Source organism: Bombus pyrosoma, linkage group LG12 (genome assembly GCF_014825855.1).
Source record: "Bombus pyrosoma isolate SC7728 linkage group LG12, ASM1482585v1, whole genome shotgun sequence".
NCBI lineage: Eukaryota > Metazoa > Arthropoda > Insecta > Hymenoptera > Apidae > Bombus > Bombus pyrosoma.
Window position 1 is genome coordinate 5730815 of NC_057781.1, and position 22855 is coordinate 5753669.

Below are 22855 nucleotides of genomic sequence, written 5' to 3' on the forward strand. Positions count from 1 at the left end.
CGCTTTTTAATTTCTTTAAAGTACTTATCAAGAATAGTTATAAAGTTAATTTTGATATTTTCCATGAACATAACATGGCAGATTTATATGTAGACATTAAATGATTCTTTGGGAACACTAACTGCTTTGCGCATGCGCGATAGAAATATTTGTGACGAACGAAGAGAGCAGTTAGTTGAGTTGGGCGCCAGAGCTCCGCGTGGTCAGTTGGATAGTTGGTGTGACAGTAACAAGAAAGAGGAAGGATCCATAAGCCAGGATATAAAGAACAATGGCACTCTTCCATTTCAGTCCAAAACGTTGTTTGGAAGTTCAGGTGCGTGGTAAATGAATTTACCAAAAATTGATTGGTCTTAGTACACAATATGATATTTGAATGATTCCTAAACCACTTCACGTTGTTCCGGTGCGAAATTCGAAAGACAAGCAGGTGTTTAACGTGCATCATTATTTTTTGTAATAATAGTTGATAATTTTTAATAGATAGTCATATAAAAATAAATGGTTTTTTATTATTTATCTCTTTCGAAATGCTAGAACCTTGCACCGTTTAGAGCTAAGACGCTATTCGGTTCGGCTATGTGGTTCTGGGTACCAAGTATGTAGTAGGCGTTCTATCGACCAATAGTCTAGTAACTAAACACGATCAAAACTGTCGGTATACAAATTTACAAATTTATAGCAAATCATCTATGTTAATGATATCTAGACAAAATATTGGGTCATGTTTGTTGATTCGATAGATAAAATGTACTATAAAATAAACTGTGGAAAGTTTGTCTCGAAGCTGTTCGACGTATTGAGCGTGTGCTCAGAACACCTTTACAAAACTCCAACAATGCACATTATTTTGGGGTAATATCTCTAACATGGATGCAGCTTATTATTAATCGAATCGTTGCATTTAGTGGCGATATGAAATATTATGGAAATCATAAAATGAATATATATTGATCAATTGTTTAAAACATTACATATCGAGTGATATAAGATTTACCTGACCGACAGAACTTGGCATTAATTTAGACAAGCTTGATAGCCTGATATGTTACGTAATAAATTTTTAAACGATGCATAATTATTGATTACTATTTATCGTAAGTTAGAGACCGGATATATTAATTGAGCCGTGATTATGATGATTTTTAATTAATACTTATAAAGATAGAATTAACTAAATATTTTAACTATTGTCTTACATTTCGAACATTAATTAATGAAATTGTCGAATTGAAATGTAAATGTGTATAGCAGCAGTGGACACTCACAATTCGCATGAATGAAGTTTTGATACAAGTTGACATATCCCCTTTGTCTCAATTGATGAAAACAAGGAATTCCCCGTGATCGCGTATATGATAGGGAAAAACAATACAAGATATATAATATATTTGCTTTGTTCGTTGATGTAACAATTAGAAGGTTAATCTAGTGAAAATTTGAAAGCTGTCAGTCTATTTTTGTTGTAGCGACTTATCGCGATAATACAGGTACCGTAGCCAAATCTAAATCTTTTAAACAAATTGATTTCATATTAAATTATGTATGATCATAAATACATGTTTATAGACAAAAACATGACATAACGTGTACCCAAAATATGTGAGAATCTCTTACGTCAATACACATGTCCATTGAGAAGTGCACGACATTATAATTTCGTAAGGTATCAATTTTAGAACGAATTCGAGGTCAAAATCTGTTTTGTCCTTGTAATCTGCATTGGCCGTTCCTTCATGATGTCTCTGACAAATATTTGCTTACCGATGGAACTTCGAATTGATCATGTAACTTTTTCGATATTACTATCTAAAATTGATTTTTCTCGTTTATTCATACATCCTGACACATCCGGTTTTTATTTCTATTAATTCTTCTTCCTCAGTTTTATGAAGGGAATTAGATACATTGAAACTGATTTTTAGGAAAATATATTAATATTTAATTAAATTATAAGTTTGATTATTGGAGTCATAGAAAGACTGAATGAATAGTTTCATACAAAGTGTATGTATATCTACTGTAACTTTTGGCACATTTAGAAACTCTTCGCTCAACTTGTAGATGGCTCGCCGATTACCTAATGTTATAGATATATAAACGTGACCTTCAGATCATGTAACATGCTATTACTTCAAAACCATTTCTTCCTTTTCTCTCTCCTATTATACAATATAAAATCGTTTATTATTGTCACTTATCATTAAGTAACATAACCTGACAATATCCTAATATAGTAAAAACTTTAGTTTATATATGGAAGAATCTATTGGCAATATGGTCGCAATGAAAACTTCGGCTACAGGAAAAAGTTGGATTTCATTGTGTTTTATTCATTTTACTTGTCATATCTTCTTATAATCTGTATCAAATTCTTACAATTCAATTAAAAAGAATTACAGATTCTTTATTGCCTTCACGGAAAGGTATTACAAAGTATATTAAGAAGTAATAATTAAAGATAAACGTACAGTTGTCGACAAGACGATTGAATTTCAGGGTTAATAAAAATTGGATCATACGTGACACCTCTTCTCGGTCATTTTAGCGCCATTTGACGATTATATGGCGCGAAATCAATTAGATAATTGTAGCTCACGGGTGTGTTCTATCTGGCAATGCCCTTCAAATGCTTTTTAGTTATGCAATCAATGATAATGAGCAGTATGAACTCTTCTACGTACAATAATGAGCAAAATTGAACATACACTCTTTAAAACAATAATTTTTTTAAATTCGGTCCAACCGACTTAATTTTTTTGAGAAGTTAAAAGGATTACTTTACTAGATGCGTAAAAATATTTTGAAGAAATTACAATCGTTGTTTGGAATCACGAAGAAAAAGTAAAGGTTGCTTTTTAAAAATTTTTGTTAGATTTAAACAACACATTGTGAAGATTTGTGATCATAGTCAATTATATACAGGGTGTCCAAATCTTTTTCGGTCAAACGTTGTCAGTATATTCAAGAGGCCAAGAGAAGGAAACAATTGTCATATAAATATATGTTATTGGGAGCATCGTTAAAGAGTTAACAAAAAAGAAAGGTATGCGAAATGAGCGGCAATGAACGTGCGTTTTTTCGGTACAAAGTATAAATAGAGCGAGAATGCTTACATCTAGCAATTCCATTTCAAAATGTTCGCCAATATAAGACAACTGTCGATACAAGAGATTAGCAGCGACAAAAAATTGGATTTTTTATTCTTTGAAGATCTCGTTTATTGCTCGTTGAAGTTAGAAGTCGTAGAAGTATTATATCTCCTGACTACTGCTAGATGTAAGTATTCCTGACCTATTCATATTTTGTACCGTAATAACGCATATTCCGTTACCGCTCATTTCGTATATAGTTTTTTTTTTTTTTTTTTGTTATAACTCTTTTCTGGTTGGAGTGACATATGCTTATATCACATTTTTTTCTTATCTTGACTTGTAAAATATACTGACAATGTTTGACCGAAAAAAGCTGGGACACCCTGTATATGCTGAGAATTTTATCATTGCAAGATGATGCAAGAATCTGCAGATTTTAGAACAGAAATCGTGAAAGCTGCGATTTTCACCATTTTTAATCGTTTGTAAGTCATAGCAACGTTAATCGATTCCGATTAAATTTTCAGTATATACCTATATAACTGACAAATCTATAAAACGAATTGTTTAAATTTTCATAACAGGTTCAGATAAAAGAGTTGTGAAAGATGATCCTTACTGTTTCCTTCGGAATTTCGCTTTTTTCTTTCTTCATGTTTCCTTTCAAATTGCTGAAAATCATATTTTTATATGTCATCTAATAAACTAATCCTTCTAATATAAAAAAAATCGTCATTTGATGGAATTTTAGAAAATTAATTTTGTTTCAAAGTGTGGTGTTCAGTTTTGCTCATTACTGTGAATGTTGCGAACTTATTCGTCATATACCTGACTTATACTTATTCATGCAGATTGTGATAAGATAAAAAGACGACCCATTCCCAACGACAAATTTCGCTGATATTTCACTTTATGGAATTGAACGAACAAGAAATTAATAAAATATATCGTATTCGGCGGACAATTTTAATTGCTTATAGGATTGTTTTATATCTTTTGAAAAATGGATCAAATTACAAAATTTCACTTGACGTTAAAAGAAATTCGAAAAATAGTTCATTTGGAAAGACCACAAAAGAGAGAAAAAGAAAGATTGAAAAGAAAGTTAAAAGGAAACCTATATAATATTCATACAATTAACATCGATGGTTTACTTCTGAAGTGTTTTTAATAATTTACCCAGCAGATGACATGGTTCGATGTGCAATATTAAAATTTACTCCTTCTCAAATTCTTTTCTTTTTCCTTTAAATAAATATAAATTCATTTAGATATCGGTAATTATATTAGTAATTATATAAATATATATATAAGTATACAGTCTGAAATAAGTTAGTCTGTATATTCTATAGCCAACAGACGATATGTTTTTGACCTACTAATCGATATTTATTTAGTTTTAGTCTTCACTGAATTTTTTAGGAAATTAATCTTGCGATTGCCATTACGCCATTGTACAATGATTCATGTTGATTATCGTCGACTCTGATAAGCGGTAGTTAAGATATTGTTGCCGTAATACATATTTCTGTTTTTCTGACAAAGATTTTATCAGATTTTACGATTCAGTTTAATTTAATTTTGAAACAATTTATTTGTTTCGTCCAATTTCGAAGACTCCTTCGTACCCGTATTGCTCAAAAACGGTTTCAAGTATGACGAAAAATTTAGAATTCCTTAGCGAACACGCAGAAACTTGCTCATAATGAGGATCGGTGCAGTAAAGAAAGGAGAACTGGTTCTCGCCAAGAACACGGTGATGTCAGCCTACTTTCAATCGAGAGAGGAAATAAGGTCAGAGATCTTCATTTCGCTGAAATGTGCATTCGCATATTTTCTTCGCACTTCAGTTTCCGTATTATGAAAAAGTTCGGCCATGAAACGAGTAGAAATGAAAATTCATTTTATATGACGTCATTGTGGTCACGGAAAACTCGAGTAGATTAAGATAATCACGACTTGCACCAACGAAATTTATATTTCATATCGATAAATGGAATGTTTAAAGACACGTGATTCGATCGTTTCGCCTGATTGAATTAATAAATATCGATAAAATGATTAATTTATTCGAGTTTATCAATAAGAGACTAAATTGTAATCGCGATAACGTATTAATGAGTAATGCGATTGACCTAATGCACGCGAGTAATCCGGTACATATAACATTCGCGCCTGTACCCAAAGTTCAACGATAAAACCATAGAATGACTGGGCTGTAGGAATGTATCGTTGTTCGTTGGTTGCGGCATCGTGCGAATTTTTCCTATACCATAGATTGTCCGTTCATTATCAAGACATTAGGGCCTCGTATTTCTTAAAATTCAAACTTCTTTAGCTATTTTTCTGCTATTCTTATAACTGAATCGTAATAAATAGACATGTATAATAGCCGATTAATCGCAAGTTAATGAATTTATACAACTATTATTTTTCTTCTGGTAGCTGACTATTTAAACAAAATGTCCCGAATTGTATAATAGCGAGATGGCGAGATTGAGGCACATAATCGTGCTTGCGTATTAAGGAATGGACTTTTAGAGAGAAGTCATCGTAATGTCACATACGTCAGCACGCATAAATCATTGAAAACTAGAGAGAATTTAAATGATCACTGGTGCAAGTAATGTCATTGTCGGTCACATGGTGTGAAGCGAATCGCGCGCGATGCGTGACGTCAAATCTGTGAATACATATACTGTGAACACGTGGGATGATAATCTCTGTTCATCGTGACAGAACCAATTCACAGATCCAAAATTTAATTGACCACTCGATCTCGTTGTCCTTTTCATTCTTTCAGACGTACATTAAAATTATATGTCGGCGAATCGCGGGCGAAAATCGGTCGCAAACATATAACACGTAGAATATTTATATAATTTAAAACATTATCACACGTTGTTTTACAAATGCTACCTAGTTAAGTATCGTTGTAATCTGTTGGCCGATAATCTGCTGTAGTAGATTTCTATTACTAGGCTACTTAATTACACCTGGCTCCCAGGATCTAATCTTTGTTGCGCATTTAGCTAGACGCCTAAACACATAAATCAACCTCATATTTAGTTGAGATTAGAACACTATTGAGAAACAACGTATTACAGTTCACCTTTATCGTTATTTATATCTATGCAGGCAGTATCTTCACATAAGAAAAAAAAACGCCAGCGTTAGAGCATCTTATGAATTAATTTAAGTTATATCTGTATTTATCATTAATAAACTTGATTTATCATGAGAAGAATATAATGCTTTCAACTATCTTGTACAAGTTGAACATCTTTTATCACTTACAACAGAGCAAACTGGATGAATGGTAAATGAGTTTCAGGTTTGAAATCGATTTCTTCGATCGACCTATGCATTATTAAAATCCACTCCTTGCCAATACCAGTAGCGAATAAAAATAAATCATTTCACAGATGATTCTAATTGCATCGTATTGAAATTTCCATATCATCGTTCGATAATTTCAATTTTATTAACATTTAAGCGCCGATCATAGGAAAGCTTCGCGCGATACCAGTTTGTCTCATATATCTTGTTAGTCGTATAAAATTAAGAATTCGATTACATGTAATTTTGGAAGGTTTTGCTTAATTATGAATTACGATAAATTGCTATACTTACTACTGTTGTACTTACATATCTATTCGTCATTAAACGTATAAAACTTACATACATATGTATAACTGATAATTCAAGGTCAACGAATATGATGTTTTCTATTGTCCTCTATATTTTTTGTTTCCTGTAGTATCGAAGTGACTTACACGCAATGAAGAAAAAATCACGATACGTTACGATCATATAGCATAATGTATGTACACACGTAACAGGCCATCTGTGCTATTATGATAATACAAGATAATACATGATTTACATAGATTGATATTTAGATCAGAGATATTTATCATTCGTATCGACAGTAATCAAAACTTTCCAGGTTTTTACATGCGACTTATCCGATCTGGCTAAACATTCAATCAGGTAATATATTTTGTTGGAAAGTTTAAATGTTATTATGGTTGTTAGACTAGTAGATATTCTAATAATTCAACGAAAGAAACGGAGTAGGCTATATTTGTTTTTTGTCATTAAAAATTTACATAAGATGAAGCAGAGAATATAATAATAAATATATCATTGAGAAAAGTAAGATTGGAATCCAGATGTACACATATTAAATATTACTTATGTATTAACTATGTAGAAATTGGTACACCAACTCGTGTAAACTACCTAACGCTACGTAATACCATTTATTCATTACGAGATATCTCGAGTCATATTTTACACGAGCAAGGAATCACTTATTGAACTTTGTTCGTAGGCAGCTAATTATCGCTTATCATAAAAAGTTGGAACTTTGTAAAAGTGGACACTATATTACTGTAAGTTGATATTTCTCTTTTTTCCTTACTTTCCTCTTGTTTTAGCACGTCAGTTACATCGCTTTATTTTTAAAAAAGTAAAATATATGAAAAATGAAATGTATTTCAAGCTATTCTCGGATCGATTTATAAATTGCAAGGATTATATAGGAAATACAGTGAAAGTTTTGCGGTGAAAGTTGCTGATTCGGATTCTGAACTTATGTTAATCCTCTCTTGACTTACAGCAGTGACAATTTTAATTATAGTCATTTAACGCAATTCCTAAAGAGAAAAGATACAATTAACGAACTAGAATTCATCGTGTACTCATTACTGAGGCATTACAAATATTTCCAAGATAGTAAAGCGACAATTATATTTTACATCGTATTCCGATATATTTCAATCGAAATAATGTTTCTTTACGTGATTTCTTTTCCTTTTACTAGTAATCAATCAATACAAATAGATAAATAGAATTAGCATTTCTAGTGAAATTTTAATATTTCGACACGATCAAGTTGATTCACAGCGATACGCATAACGGAAATAAAAGTCAGTCTCAATCTATTCAATTAGTATTTCGTTACATCGTTGTGGTTACCACCTGATATCCATCTTACGTTACGTACCGAGTATATTGTTACTTGCAGTTGAAGCAATAAATTCTTGGAATGTGAACGGAACAACGCATAACGCACAGATTGAGTTGTAAACTCGCTTTATCCTTATGTCGCAGTCCGATAAGTAACATTATCCAGGTATTTGATATTCTTCGACGGAACTAAGTCATCGAAAGTAATTAAGAAAATGATATATTCAAACACCCTTCTGACCATGTACATAGAATAATCAATACTTTTTATATTAAAATACTACTACGTCGAGTATTTATTTTTAATTTTTAACATTACTTTCGCTCATAACAACCGACACTTAAAATAATAGAACGGTTATCTACAAACCGCATAATTAATTCACTTAACTATCATGGAAGCGATTATTCAAAAATCTAAAGTTACAATCTAAAGTTTCCGATCAAGTAATTCTTCAAATTAATCAAAGATCAATTCGTGTATAAAATCGTGACATTTCGTGCGACAGCTTGAACTTCGTACGTCCCGGTGAAACGTATGTGATCATTTTTTTAACATTGAATATCATCGTGTTGCAAAGGACACATTCTTTGCATCCAATTTTCTTATCACGTGTGCATTATGTAGCGTAGGTTAAATTATAGAACACGTGAAACTACTTATTTTTAGTTATAAACCACTTGGAACTCTGGCCTGTATCCAGATGTAACATTCTGTATACATGCACATATTTAATAACGTTCTAGGTGAACCCTTGCACTCATAAATACAATACGCTAGCCAAAAAAAGAACAACGTAACCCTAAAATATAGCACCAGCATAAATCATTTGCTATAGAACGAATTCTTTTTCATAAGAATAGATAGATTAAAGAATAGATTTAGAATTATTATGTAACAGGATCAACTTTTGTGTTACATAGTTAAACGATACTTTCGAGATACTATTTTCGTTTAGTGATAAATCATTACACGTATATAATTGCGAGATTTGTGTACCTCGACGTGTATGTAGAGAATCGCGTGCAATGATCTTATAAGATGAATGACAAATTTAATAGAAAGGCCAAGGTCACTGGCGACTTATATTCAACATTCATTGTATGTACGTCGAAGATGGTCTCGTCCGGTGTATGGTGTGATCATACAATATTACTACGCTCGTAGATGACGCCAGTCGAAAGAAAACACCTATCACTGTGATGGACTGAATTTTTGATTTAACAATTTTTCAATAATCTACATTTAGGTATTTCATAACGGGATCATTGTATAACTAGAGGCTCTAGTTCGATAAAGTCGATCCAATAATTACGCACAGAATTTCTAAAGAGTTTTTTTTTTTTTTTAAATTCAATATTATAAACATAGAGGATGTTTGCACACGATAAAAAATATGAGAAACCATTTTCATACATTCTGTTTTTGATATCGAAATGGATCGAAGTTAAACAACGAATATCGAAATCCACTAATTCGCACCGGATGTTCCGCTTTACTTTCCCATTATGATTTCACCTCGACCTAATTTCTCATCGTAGAATGCGGTCACGAATCGATGTTCGCTGCCCGAGCTTGTAGCCTGTATTTACCGTTATCTAGAGATTTCTACGCTAGTCTGTAGACAATGACTTGCCATGGAAATACTTCACGATAAAATAGTATAAAAGATCTAATAATTTAAAAATACGTATAAGAAACAGAGAGACGAACCGTATGACATAATCATCAACGTAACCGACTTACGCGTGTTTCAGAAATAACTTTCTGCCTAACTGTTATGTCGGAACGCGAATAATTCATTTCAGTTTTATTATCACGTAGGAGGCTTATCATAATAGTATTGACTGTATTATTGGAGAGAGAAATACTTATAAAAAATAATTCAACCTAAGATTATGAAACCTGATGTGCAATTATGCTACGCAATGTCAACTGTAGTAATTCTTTTAACTTGGCGTTCTCCGGCACTTTTTTCCAAGGTCTACGCATTGATAATGAATTCTAGCATGAAACCCCATGACCTCGAGCGAGGCTTGAACGATATTGAAATTCTTATGAATGGTATTGAAATTATATTTCGCAAAAAATTGTCTTTTTCAATAGCAGACTTTAGCTTTAATATTTTATCACTTTTTTATTATTATAGACGTCAATTTAAAATGATCACGATATTCGCGCAGGAATTAGTTCTTCACGTGTATTCTTGATCGAGCAAATATATCATTACACGCAATTCGTTCTTTTTACGTAATCCGGCAATTGCCGCCGATTATTCGTTACAACTGGTAGCGTCGATACATAAAATTCTGTCCTTAACAAAAATTTAATTACATCCATCAGTTTGAACGAGGAAAATTGTTTTACGAAACCAACAAAATATTTACATGTTTTCGGACTGTTATTACCACAAAGGCAGGGAATATCGTAATAATTCAATTTTCACGTGTCCTAGTTTCTCTGCTCTTATTATGTAACAATTAATATTTATGTGAATTAAAGATAATAAGAATTAAAGCGAGATCAACAAAAATTCAGAATATAATCCAGAATTAATTTCTTCTTTTCCTTTTTACAGAAGATAACTTCGACCATATTCTTAAGATCATTGAGCGATGCCTCCACCGATCTGAAAAAGGTTCTGGCTGATAAAATTCCAAAGGAACAGGAGCGTGTCAAGGCTTTCCGTAAACAGCATGGATCCACCAAAGTTGGAGAGGTCACCGTAGACATGGTATGCGTTTGCTCGTGCAATTTCGAGTATATCATGCGTTTTATATACGTTTTACATACTAAATATCTGACGATGAATAAATTATCATGCATCGTAGCAATATTATCGCAAGAGCGGAACCTCACGCGATGAACGTTACGTATTAACATATTAAGCCACGTGGAAGACAACGAATCTCACTATGAGACACACTACGAGTTATTTTTTCTAACATTGATAAGTGTCTCGCGAGTGGGTGATAAAGACCATGGAATCAGCGCGTATGCCGCGTGCTTATCATGTGATCGCAATATACATATATAGGCAGGCTTTTAGGTTGTCGGAAAAATTCTGGCTGCCTAATAATCGGACAACAAAAACTCGCAATTTCTATATCAATACTCGATAAACTTTATTCCCTGTATATCACGTTCATAGAGATTTTTTGGTGGCGATCGAATTCTTTGTGTTCAATGAGATCTAACCAAGCGAGAAATTATGCTACAATATGAGACATCTTTCCTTTTTGCCTCTTTTGCCTTCGTTTTATTTTCTATGATACATTGTACGTTTGTACATTGTCTCTTTATTCTTATTTATAAAATTAAATCATGATCGATGTGAAAGTAACATTTAAGCCAGTCCAAAGTGCGGCTTCTGTGGTCGTTACATCAGAGATCAATGTCAATGAACACATCTCCTCTTTTTTCTCCTATCTTTTTTCGCCTGATGTTGATATCGCGTGATAACTTTTTGTTACTTTTTAGATGTATGGTGGTATGCGTGGAATTAAAGGACTTGTATGGGAACCGTCGGTCCTGGATCCTGAAGAAGGTATTAGATTCCGAGGAAAGTCGATTCCAGAATGTCAGAAGCTTCTACCAAAAGCTAAGGGTGGTGAGGAACCGCTTCCAGAAGGTTTATTCTGGCTTCTGATTACTGGCGACGTTCCCACGGATGCCCAAGTGAAAGCAGTCTCTCAAGAATGGGCCTCCCGAAGCGCATTGCCTGATCACGTAGTCAAAGCTCTGAACAACTTCCCCAAGTCGCTTCACCCCATGACTCAATTCTCCGCCGCTATTACTCTTCTAAATAGCGAGAGTGAATACGTAAAAGCATATACGGGAGGTGTACACAAGTCCAAATATTGGGAAACCGTTTACGAAGATTCGATGAATTTGATCGCTAAACTACCCGTAGTGGCTGCCGCAATCTACAGAAATATTTACAAGGGTGGTAAAGGCTTGGGATCCGTCGATGCGGGAAAAGATTGGTCTTGGAATTTCGCGAACATGCTCGGTTACGACAACCCACAATTCATCGAACTTATGCGCTTATACCTAACGATCCACTCTGACCACGAAGGTGGAAATGTATCTGCACACACAACTCACTTGGTAGGTTCGGCATTGTCTGATCCGTATTTGTCATTTGCTGCTGGAATGAACGGCTTGGCTGGTCCTCTTCATGGTCTTGCAAATCAAGAAGTGTTGGTATGGCTAGAAAAGTTGCGCGCTCAAGTTGGAGACAATCCCAGTGACGATAAGCTGAAGGAGTTTATTTGGAATACGTTGAAGAGCGGTCAAGTCGTTCCTGGATACGGTCATGCCGTACTGAGAAAGACTGATCCTAGATATACATGCCAGAGAGAATTTGCATTGAAACACTTGCCGGATGACAAACTATTCAAGGTAAAGTTTCAGAATGAATAATTTCTTTAGGATTTGTATGAAGTTTTTAGCTTGTTGTCTATTAATGATTATATTTTTATATTTTCAGCTTGTTTCCCAAGTATACAAAGTAGTTCCACCCATTCTTTTGGAAACTGGCAAGGTAAAGAACCCATGGCCAAATGTAGATGCTCATTCGGGAGTTTTACTGCAATACTATGGAATGAAAGAGATGAACTATTACACCGTCCTGTTCGGAGTATCGCGTGCCCTTGGTGTTCTGGCGTCCCTTGTCTGGGATCGGGCTCTCGGTCTTCCCATAGAAAGGCCCAAATCTCTAAGCACTGATCTTCTCATGAAATCCGTCAAAGCCTAAACAATTCTATTTATGAAAAATCGATGTCACCTTTTAAGTTTGTGACACACCATCATCATAATTTCAAAAGTAAAGAACTGACTGCTTTCTATCATAGTGAAAATGTTATTAATGCACAGAAAGGTGTAATCTTCTTGAGCTCATTTCGAATTCATTTTAAATGACTTCAAGGAAGTCGTTTTAATTGTTGAATCTTATTAAAAAAATGTAAAATTAGGTATTAAGACAAGTAATCGTCTCACGTAACGATATGTGCTTCGAATGTAAACACATTAAAAATAGGTTTCGCAGTTTATTGTATCGCAAAAACTTTTGCCTACATCTTTTAATAACATGTTCATCCATCTTTTTCTGTTGACAATACACATTTCGTGTAAATGAGGTAGAGTTTTTGCGATATAAAACAAGCTACGAAAAATTCATCCGTTAAATATAGCTTAACTGCCAAGCCCTTTAAAAAGATGTAATATGCCCATTAGCGGTAAACACAATTCATTGTAAATATATTTGCCACTTTGTTTAACTTATAGAGCGGCGATTTTAGAAATAAAAATGACGTAATTCATTATACAGTTAGTAAATCATTAAAACGTTCACTACAAAGCTAGATGTGCGTAGTGAAGGTTTTTCAAATATTGTAAATTGAACAGACACTGCCAAAAAAATATCAGAAATTTTAGAATATACATTGAATCACAATAATTATCTTTACGGCTATTATTACGTGGTTATGAAATACCGTTTTACCAGCAGAAGTCTGCAAAATATAATGGTCCTTAGTAAAATATGTAAAATAGAAAATAAATAGAGCTAATAAAATATGTAAAAAATGTTGCAGTGTTTGCGCACCAGTTGTTGATTTTAGATTCTTTAAAAACATTATAAACTTGGCTCAATCACATCGATCTACTTCGGTGAACTTAAATTTAAAAAAATGATGACCAGTGGTAAACCCACTGTTACAAGAATGAGTGAGTGTGTGCGATACTTTATTTATAAAGAACGTGAAAATAAACGAATCTTTCAAAATTATATCTGGCTTTTTTTGGCTCTTTATGATAAACAATTGAAATGTAAAAATATAAGATAAGTAAATATTTTCAGTTTATTTTTTGTGACTTATATTTTTACTTCATTTTGAATTATGTATTTTTAATTGTTATTCGTATATCGAAAAAACAAATAGAATATAGTAGATTACATAGTTTACGATATATAGTTTGAAAGAATTTTAAAACAAAAATATAAAAAGCTTACTGTTCTACTCTTATTACAACAATTCTATTATGCGCGACACCCTCTAACACCACAGTTAAACTGTGAATTTTCTGAATATGAGGTAGCGATTCGTTATTGTGAGCCACGTAAAAAAATATTCCAAAACCAGTACTCAATGAGTACCAAATGATCGTACATTCCACCGAATTGTGGTAGCAAAATCGTCAGCGCCTTTGAAAATTATCGCGCACGATTTAGTACAATTAGATGATAACAGCGCGCGGTGTTACCGTGGGTTGTTTACAAACCGCCTAACGATGTAATGTGATTTTCGACACTGATAATCGAATCGAATGAGAGTTATCCTTCAAATTCATCGTATTCGTCAAAATAAGATGTTTCAAGGTCTGCGCCTTAATCTGTTACGAGCTTTTCCATTTGCGCTTGAACTCTATCAAATTAATCACGCAAGTCTATGTATATTTTAATTCATCGTTTTAAAGCATATATATATATATATTACATGTATTTCGCTACATGAAGTTTCTATCAAATGTTTAAAGCGAATTAATATTGACCAACTCAGAGGAATCTATCCAAACAAGTTGGACCACTTAATGAATATTAATGTACTTGACGTACATAGATGACTATGAAAAATTATTGCAACGAATGAACTGTATATTATGTAAAAAATTCAATATCGTATACACAGAGAAGGTTTGCTCAAGAAACAGTCGAGAAACGATTTTATTCATTCTGCTTCTGGAATCAAACGGTCCAAGTTATGCAACGATTGTCAAAATCTACAGATTGTTATCAGCTTTGTCTTCCCATCGTGGTTTCATCTTGACCTAATTTTTGACCTGCAGACAATTCCCCGTGCCCGATAGGAATGCTCAACCATAGTAAAGTATGAAAAATCTAATTAGTTTAAAAACATCTGTAAAAAGAAATGTCTAATAATATAATCATTGACATAACCTTCGCATGCAATTCCGAAATAATTTCTTTTTTGTTACGTCAAAATCTAGATGATTAATTTTATCACGTAAGAGGCTTATCAATATCGACTGCATTACTGAAAATAAGAATATGTTGATAAGAACTCGAAAAAGGGAAACAATAATATGCATTAAACAGGCAGAAAAGATATTACCGACTATCCTCGTGGATTATGAGATCTAATATGTATAACTATGTTGTTTGATATCAACCGTCATAACCCTGTGACCTCAAGCGAATCTTGGATCATATATTGAAATTCACATGAACGTTGATTCTTCCCAAGCACGAAGCGATGTTCACACTTTGTGTTTTAAAATTGTACATTATTCGTAATGGTTAAGAATTCATATTATTTTAATTTAAGAGTTGTATAATATCAGGTCGATATAAAAGAAAATGTATGCAGAAAAGTATTTTAATATTTTTCTAACATCGCAAAATATTATACTGTTTTAAATTATTCTATTTTATAACTTATGCACTTAGGAAGGAAATATAAAAATGGTATTGAATCCATGTTTTGAAAAAAAATTTCTTTATCAATAGCAAACGTCAGTTTTAATAGTTCGTGATCACGACATTCGCGCGACAATTAGTACATCGCGTCTATTCTCTAATTCTTCAATTGTACAGGATTGTTCAATAAAATTGGTAAAATCGATTCTTAAAGTTCTGTACATAACGAGGATTTGATTACATCCATCAAGTCGAGTGAGGAAAATCCAATAAATATTTACGTCTTCAGATTGTGTGTACTCGTGTGTACAAAGGCAGAAAATATTTTAATAATTCGACTCGCACGTGTTCTAGTTTCTTCCCTTATTACGTATTAATAATAAAATAATAATTACGAATTAATTCCTTTTTCTCGTTTTTACAGAACATAGTCTTGTCCTTATTCATAAGATCAATGAGCAATACCTTCACCGATCTTAAAAAGATTTTGGCTGAGAAAATTCCTAAAGAACAAGAGCGTATCGCGGCTTTCCGTAAAAAGTACGGAAACACCAAGGTTGGAGACGTTACCGTGAACATGGTAATTCTTGTTTGTTGTGCAATTCTGACTACATCATTCGTTTTTCTTGCTAAACATCTGATGATGAATAGATTATCGAACGTAACAGCAATGTTATTGCCAGAACGGAACGTTACGTGACAAAAATTATATATTAATAGATTAAGGCACATAGAAAACACAATACGTATTAACTTTTGTAATGTTCATAGGTGGACGATAAGGACTGTACATATAAACAAATTTGTAGGTTCTCGGAATAATTCTACCCGCCTAACAATCGTAATCTTTGTATCACTTTCTCAATGACTTTCTGGAGGCAATAGAATTCTTTGTGTTTAATTTAACGAGATCTGACTAAGGAAAAAACTTATGCAATAATATGTAAATAAAATATTTTCTCCTTCTTTTCTTTCTTTTTTTCGTATGATATGTTGTATGCTTATGTTCCTATTCTTATATGCAAAATTAGATTACGAATGATATGAAAGTAGCATTCAAATCAGTTTAAAGCGCGGCTCCTGTAGTCAATAGTCAGAGATCAATGTCACTGAACATATCTCCCCTTTTTTCTTCTATCTTTTTGTGCCTGATGTTGATATCGCGTGATAACTTTTCGTTACTTTTTAGATGTATGGTGGTATGCGCGGGATATTAGGACTTATATGGGAACCGTCGGTTCTAGATCCTGAAGAAGGTATTCAATTTCGAGGAAAATCGATTCCGGAATGCCAGAAGATTTTACCGAAAATCAAAGACGAACCACTTCCGGAAGGTTTGTTCTGGCTGCTGATTACCGGTGATGTTCCTACGGAAGCCCAAGCGAAAGAAATCTCTAAAGAATGGGCCTCCAGAAGCGCATTACCTGATTACATAGTCAAAACTCTAAACAACTTCCCCAAGTCGGTTCATCCCATGCATCAATTTTCCGCGGCGCTCACTGTTCTAAGTACAGACAGTATATTCAAAAAAGAATACGAGGCAGGTATACACAAATCCAAATATTGGGACGCCACTTACGAAGATATAATGAACCTGATTGCCAGATTACCCGTACTCTGTGCCATGATATACAGAAACCTTTACAAGGATGGCAAACTCGGGGCATCTGTGGATCCGGGCGGAGACTGGTCTGGCAATTTCGCAAAAATGCTCGGTTACGATGACCCACAATTTGCTGAACTTTTACGATTATACCTAACGATTCACGCTGATCACGAAGGTGGAAATGTATCTGCGCACACGACCCATTTGGTGGCTTCGACATTGTCCGATCCGTATTTGGCATTCGGCTCTGGAATGAACGGTTTGGCAGGTCCTCTTCATGGCCTTGCAAATCAAGAAGTATTGATATGGCTAAAGAAGATATGCGCTGAAATCGGCGATAGTCCCACTGATGACGAGCTGAAAGACTTTATTTGGAAGACGCTGAAGAACGGTCAGGTCGTTCCTGGATACGGTCATGCCATACTCAGAAAGACTGATCCTAGATATATATGCCAAAGAGAATATGCAATGAAGCACATGCCGGATGACAAATTAATCAAGGTAAAGTTCTCGAATAACTCATTTAATATTTGTATAAAATTTCTATGTAGTTTATTCCTTACTAATGACTATATTCGTATATATCTAGCTCGTTGCTCAAGTGTATAAAGTAGTTCCCCCCATTCTTATGGAACTTGGTAAGGTAGCAAACCCATGGCCAAATGTAGATGCTCATTCGGGAGTTCTCTTACAATGGTATGGAATGACAGAGATGCAATATTACACTGTCCTGTTCGGAGTATCACGTGCTCTTGGTGTTATGGCATCTCTCGTTTGGTCTCGTGCTCTCGGCCTTCCAATAGAAAGACCCAAATCCATAAGCACTGACAAGCTTATGGAATTGGTTAAAGCTAAATAAAAGAAAACCATTCTTATTCGTGAAAAATTATGGTCACTAGAGCTTTCTTTCTAAATAGCGTTTTTGCAACATAGAACGAACTTATATACAATTTAATTGTCAAGCTCTTTAAGAAAATGCGTGCATTAACGGTAAACAAAATTCATTGTAAATATACGTGTTGCTTTTTATTAACTTATACAATAACAATTTTAGAAATAAAAATGACATAATTCATTGTACAGTTAGTAAATCACTAAGCATTTAGTGCTGTCTGATCCCGTGGTGGAATTTACGCGTGTGTACCGACTAACAAAAGCCACTCGAAGGATCAGTCTCGTGATGAGACTCAAGAAATAAATTGATCAGCCGAGAATTTAGAATCTTTGCGACTTTCGGTTTCTCCATTCGCGGCAAGTTTGTTTTCGGCTCTTCCGTCGATTTATTAATTGTTAATATTACCAATATATATAATATTAATAATAATATTGCCAATAATAAAAAATAATAATATCATTGTATCTTGTACCGATCACCACCTTTCCGTGGACCTTCATCTATGGAAGGGGAGAGTTTTCCGTGAGTGTAAGAGTAGTGGAGAGCGATAAGTAATTTTTTCGCAACGGTGAAGAAATCTTCAAAGCTTTTACCGTTCGATTACTAAACCATTAGAAATTTCAGAATTCGGAACTTCGGAATTTCGTAATTTCTATCACCTGCATATACTTCCTAAAAAATCTACACTGTTCATTTATTATACATTTTAATTATTATTCATATATGAAAGGAGGGAATAAGATATAGTAAAATGTATAATTTAAAAGAATTTTAAAACAGAAATGTAGAAAAGTTACTGCTCATTTATTCGAATTAATATAGCATGTACATAATTTATTTTATAATCTCATTGTATTATACCGTAATTTTAATTAATAAAATCGGATAAACAGGATAGGAAATCGTATATTACAGTACGTAGTTCCTTTTTAACATCTCACAGAAGAAAGTTTGATAAATTTATTTTACATTAATCTCAGTCCTTATGTTAATTAACAATCTTACACGTAAACATTTCGTGCTTGCTATGTTAATCAATTAAAAATAACCACTTTAAAAAAAACATTTTTAAACTTGTTAATTTTTGAAGTTTTGTTTGATTAATATCTAATCATATAAGAAGCTTAAATGCAGACACATATATTTGATTCACATGACATATAGTAATGAAATTAAACAACCTGTATCTTGTACTGTATTTCAAAATTTCTATATAATGAAAGCTTTGTTAACGACAGTATATATTATAATATTGTGTATTTGTAATAATATGTCATAGTTAAGACAATTAATTGCTTCTTTTCTCAATATGAGAAAACTGCTATTTATTCTTATGAAATGTTAAATGTATGATCTCACTCTTGTTTTAGACGGCATTTGTCTTTCATACAATGATGTTAACAATTTCTACAATCTCCTTTCTCATATGTTACTAACGTGTGTGTTCTAAATTTTAGTAATTGTCAAATACTAGAGTATTTTTAGCTATACAAAAATTAATTATTATAATCATGAAGTAAATAAAATAAATGAGACAGCTGTTAATCGGATAGTTAGAGATTAGTAATACTTAAAATAATTCGTAATACATATATTGAAGAATACAATAGATATATTTTTACAATCGAATGAGTTTTATATATAAAACACATCTTTGTAATATTTTGCGTACAAATGGAATTAAATATTCCCAATAAACAACCATCTCACTGTTGAATACTCGTATCACAGAGCAATTTTCTGCTTCTAAATGTTTGGTTAGATCAGTTGAATAACTTGCCTTGAAATTCTTAAAGATGTTTGCAGTATCAAGTATTAAGAAATATTTAAATTCTTATACAGAACGTTGAAAAATATGTGGTTTAATTGGTGCTAAATTGAAGTTGACTTTTTACAAGTGTTTACTATTAATGTGAAGTATAAAAAACTATGTACATAGGTATATTTCTGAAAACTGCACAGGTTAAATAATTTTTATCTGCGCATTAACTCAATAGAACAAATAAAAATACCTCCTCTATCTTTATTGTTATATAAACAAAGGTGGACGGGATCAAGATTAAATTCTTTATCCTTCAACTATGCATGCAATATTTTCACTACATTTGTTATTGAATCAAAAATAAAATTTTATAGCTTTCAGACTGCAATTTTAATATAGCATTTATAGCTATAAATAATCGGATGTGCTCATAGACCATACATTAAATTTGGCAGTCCTGTTGTAAAGTGTTCATAATATATATATTTTCTTATACACAGATAAAAAAATTTTTGCTATAGATACTTCTCTTAATGCAACAATATTTTCTATAAAAGACTCTGGATATTCTAAATTTTTCCATTTTCTTATAACATAATGTTTTTAATATATTTTACACAGAGAATAGTTAAAACATTATTTTAGTTTTATATCATAATCATTTACCATTATATCTTATATCACATTAATAGATGAGACAAAATTTACCCGTCCACCACTTGATATATTAAGTGTCTGCAGCAATAATATTAATTAATATATGCAGTTACACTTTAAGTTATGCATGAAGCTAATGTACCATTTGAAAAAAGATCATTCATTCTTATATCATTTGTACAATCGTAGAGTGGCACAGTAACTTACATTGAACATATACTTTACAGTTTAGATATCTTATTATATTTAAAATCAATCCTCATAATGTACGTCATGTCTTTTTTAAACGTCCAACAATCCACTCAAGACCTTGATAAAGCCTAAAACATTACAAGTCATTAATAACCTTGTTTCATAAATAGGATTGTAATAATGAATCTCTTTTTACCCCTCTCCAGTAAGTGCACAACAGCTTTGTATGTGCCACTGATGTTTTTTAATGGAAGTTAAATCTAGTTGTCTAGAAATTTCAGCAGCTGTCATGCTACCTTTTAAGTCTTGTTTATTAGCATAAACTAAGACATTGGCTTTGCTTAATTCTTCATGATTTAGCATTGAGTACAATTCTTCTCTTATTACACCAAGTCTTTCCCTATCTGTACTATCTATAACCATAATAATAAACTCAGTATTAGTATAATATGTGGACCATGCAGCTCTCAGGCTTTGTTGTCCACCCAAATCCCACATTATGAAATGAATATTTTTCCAAACAACTTCTTCAACATTGGATCCAATAGTTGGTGATGTGTGAACAACTTCATTCATTAGGAACTGGTATAATATAGTAGTTTTACCAGCATTATCTAACCCTACCATAACTATTTTATGTTCTGGAAAATAAAAAGATTTAGTTACATTTGAATAAAAATTTGATGAATTTTAATTAGAAAATTTAATAGTTTATAGTTATTTGAATTATGTATTCAAAAGTTTTAAGTACTCATCTTATAATGCGAAAGAAAGATATATGGAAAACATATGTTAACATATGTTTAAAGTAGGACAATGAAAATTTAAGGCAGTTTTAACAAAAATATATTAATTACAAGAGTAATTAGCAAACTCACAAAGAACAGTTTCACTTGTAACTATAATTTGTATTCACATCAGCATATGTCAAGGTTTATAATTCATTTACTTCAAACTTTCTATTTTTTATCATTGTATCTATTATTAAATTTTTTGTGATTAGAAAAAGCTATTATACCCATATATTTTTTAAGCATATAAATATGGAGAATATAGTCATGAAGTTAGATTTCATATTATCTGAGTAAATTTATTATTGCTAAATTTTGTGGATCATTTTTGTATATTATCAAAGTAAAAAAAAAAAGAAGGAACACGACTTTTGCTCATATGATTTTAATAAATTATCATCATTTTTCACTTATTATTAATAAATTTATTGCAATTTTAATTTTATATGATGACACGCATAAAACAATACAATAATTGTAACACAATATTGTTACTACATATGATAAATTTACCTTCGTTGCCAAAGAGACTCCACAACTTTGCAAATAATAATCCCATATTGATCAAAACAGTAAACCACTCAGTTAATATTTATTTAATCGTGTTTCTGTAGTGTCTTTTTCTCGATAAAAAAGATGTATTTAGTTCCAGAAGTGGGACATTTCATTGTCAGAGGGTTATGTACACTTTTCTGTCAAGTTCCTTTGCAATATGTTTGTAGTAAATTTGCTTCATTATTGATACATTATGATGTGAAATATATACTTAAGAACTGTTGTAAACTGTTGAAAATACAGTAAGGATAACCCAAAAGTGAAAGAAATATGTATACGAAAACCTTCCCTAATCTAATCAAGCAAATCGCGACATGTTGCTTTCCCAATTAAAACATCCATACGTTCGATGTGTCCAATCATCGTTTAGCAATAACTGAATGTGATGTCAGTTCTGTATATATGTAAACTGATTGGAGCTAAAGGATTCTTAATTAAACGCGCGTAAAACGAAAACACTTAAAACTCTTAGAACGAAGCTCTCTTGACTAAGATTACCTAACCGATTTTGCTGAATCACTATCTATCTTTTCCTTTAAAAAAACAAGGGAACCAGTTATAGTGAATGTAACTGAACGAAGTTCACATAATTATAAAGACTTGATATTATCTGATATTATCTTATATTGTATTAAGATAAACTGTAATGTTAAAGATTATAATCAATATAATACAAACATTAATTTAAACCTTTTAATAGAAACAATTTTATTATATAGGCTAAAATATAAATTAAACTTTAAATTTTGATGCCATAGAGCAAAAAAGATTACACATTTTATATATTGTAAAAAGTTATAAATATTTTATATTTTATAAACATTTATAAATTCTTAAGCACACAATTTTTAACAAATTAATCAGGTTTATCTAGTTATTATTTCTT

The 22855-nt window shown here is 32.3% G+C and overlaps 3 protein-coding genes across 5 annotated transcripts; 2 read left to right on the forward strand and 1 right to left on the reverse strand.

Annotated features, from left to right (window-relative positions):
* The first annotated feature begins 98 nt into the window (after positions 1-98).
* LOC122573638 (probable citrate synthase 2, mitochondrial) lies at positions 99-13861 on the forward strand. Its single transcript, XM_043740287.1, has 4 exons — positions 99-316; positions 10649-10804; positions 11551-12474; positions 12563-13861. Exons 1-4 carry the CDS (start codon positions 272-274, stop codon positions 12827-12829), a joined length of 1392 nt encoding a protein of 463 aa, XP_043596222.1. The 5' UTR covers positions 99-271; the 3' UTR covers positions 12830-13861.
* A 155-nt stretch (positions 13862-14016) lies between these two features.
* Positions 14017-18648, forward strand: LOC122573639 (citrate synthase, mitochondrial-like). Of its 3 annotated transcripts, none has more exons than XM_043740288.1 (4): positions 14017-14960; positions 15936-16091; positions 16701-17618; positions 17707-18648. In XM_043740288.1, exons 1-4 carry the CDS (start codon positions 14943-14945, stop codon positions 17974-17976), a joined length of 1362 nt encoding a protein of 453 aa, XP_043596223.1. In that variant the 5' UTR covers positions 14017-14942; the 3' UTR covers positions 17977-18648. The 3 variants fall into 3 exon arrangements, with proteins under 3 accessions (XP_043596223.1, XP_043596224.1, XP_043596225.1); XM_043740290.1 differs by lacking the exon at positions 14017-14960 and adding an exon at positions 16283-16454 and having other exon boundaries at positions 15981-16091; XM_043740289.1 differs by lacking the exon at positions 14017-14960 and having other exon boundaries at positions 15952-16454.
* Positions 18649-18795: 147 nt separating this feature from the next.
* LOC122573641 (ADP-ribosylation factor-like protein 5B) lies at positions 18796-22454 on the reverse strand. The gene is made up of 3 exons (XM_043740292.1): positions 21928-22454; positions 20820-21264; positions 18796-20751 (listed from the first exon to the last, which is right to left on the reverse strand). Exons 1-3 carry the CDS (start codon positions 21971-21973, stop codon positions 20703-20705), a joined length of 540 nt encoding a protein of 179 aa, XP_043596227.1. The 5' UTR covers positions 21974-22454; the 3' UTR covers positions 18796-20702.
* Positions 22455-22855: the final 401 nt, after the last annotated feature.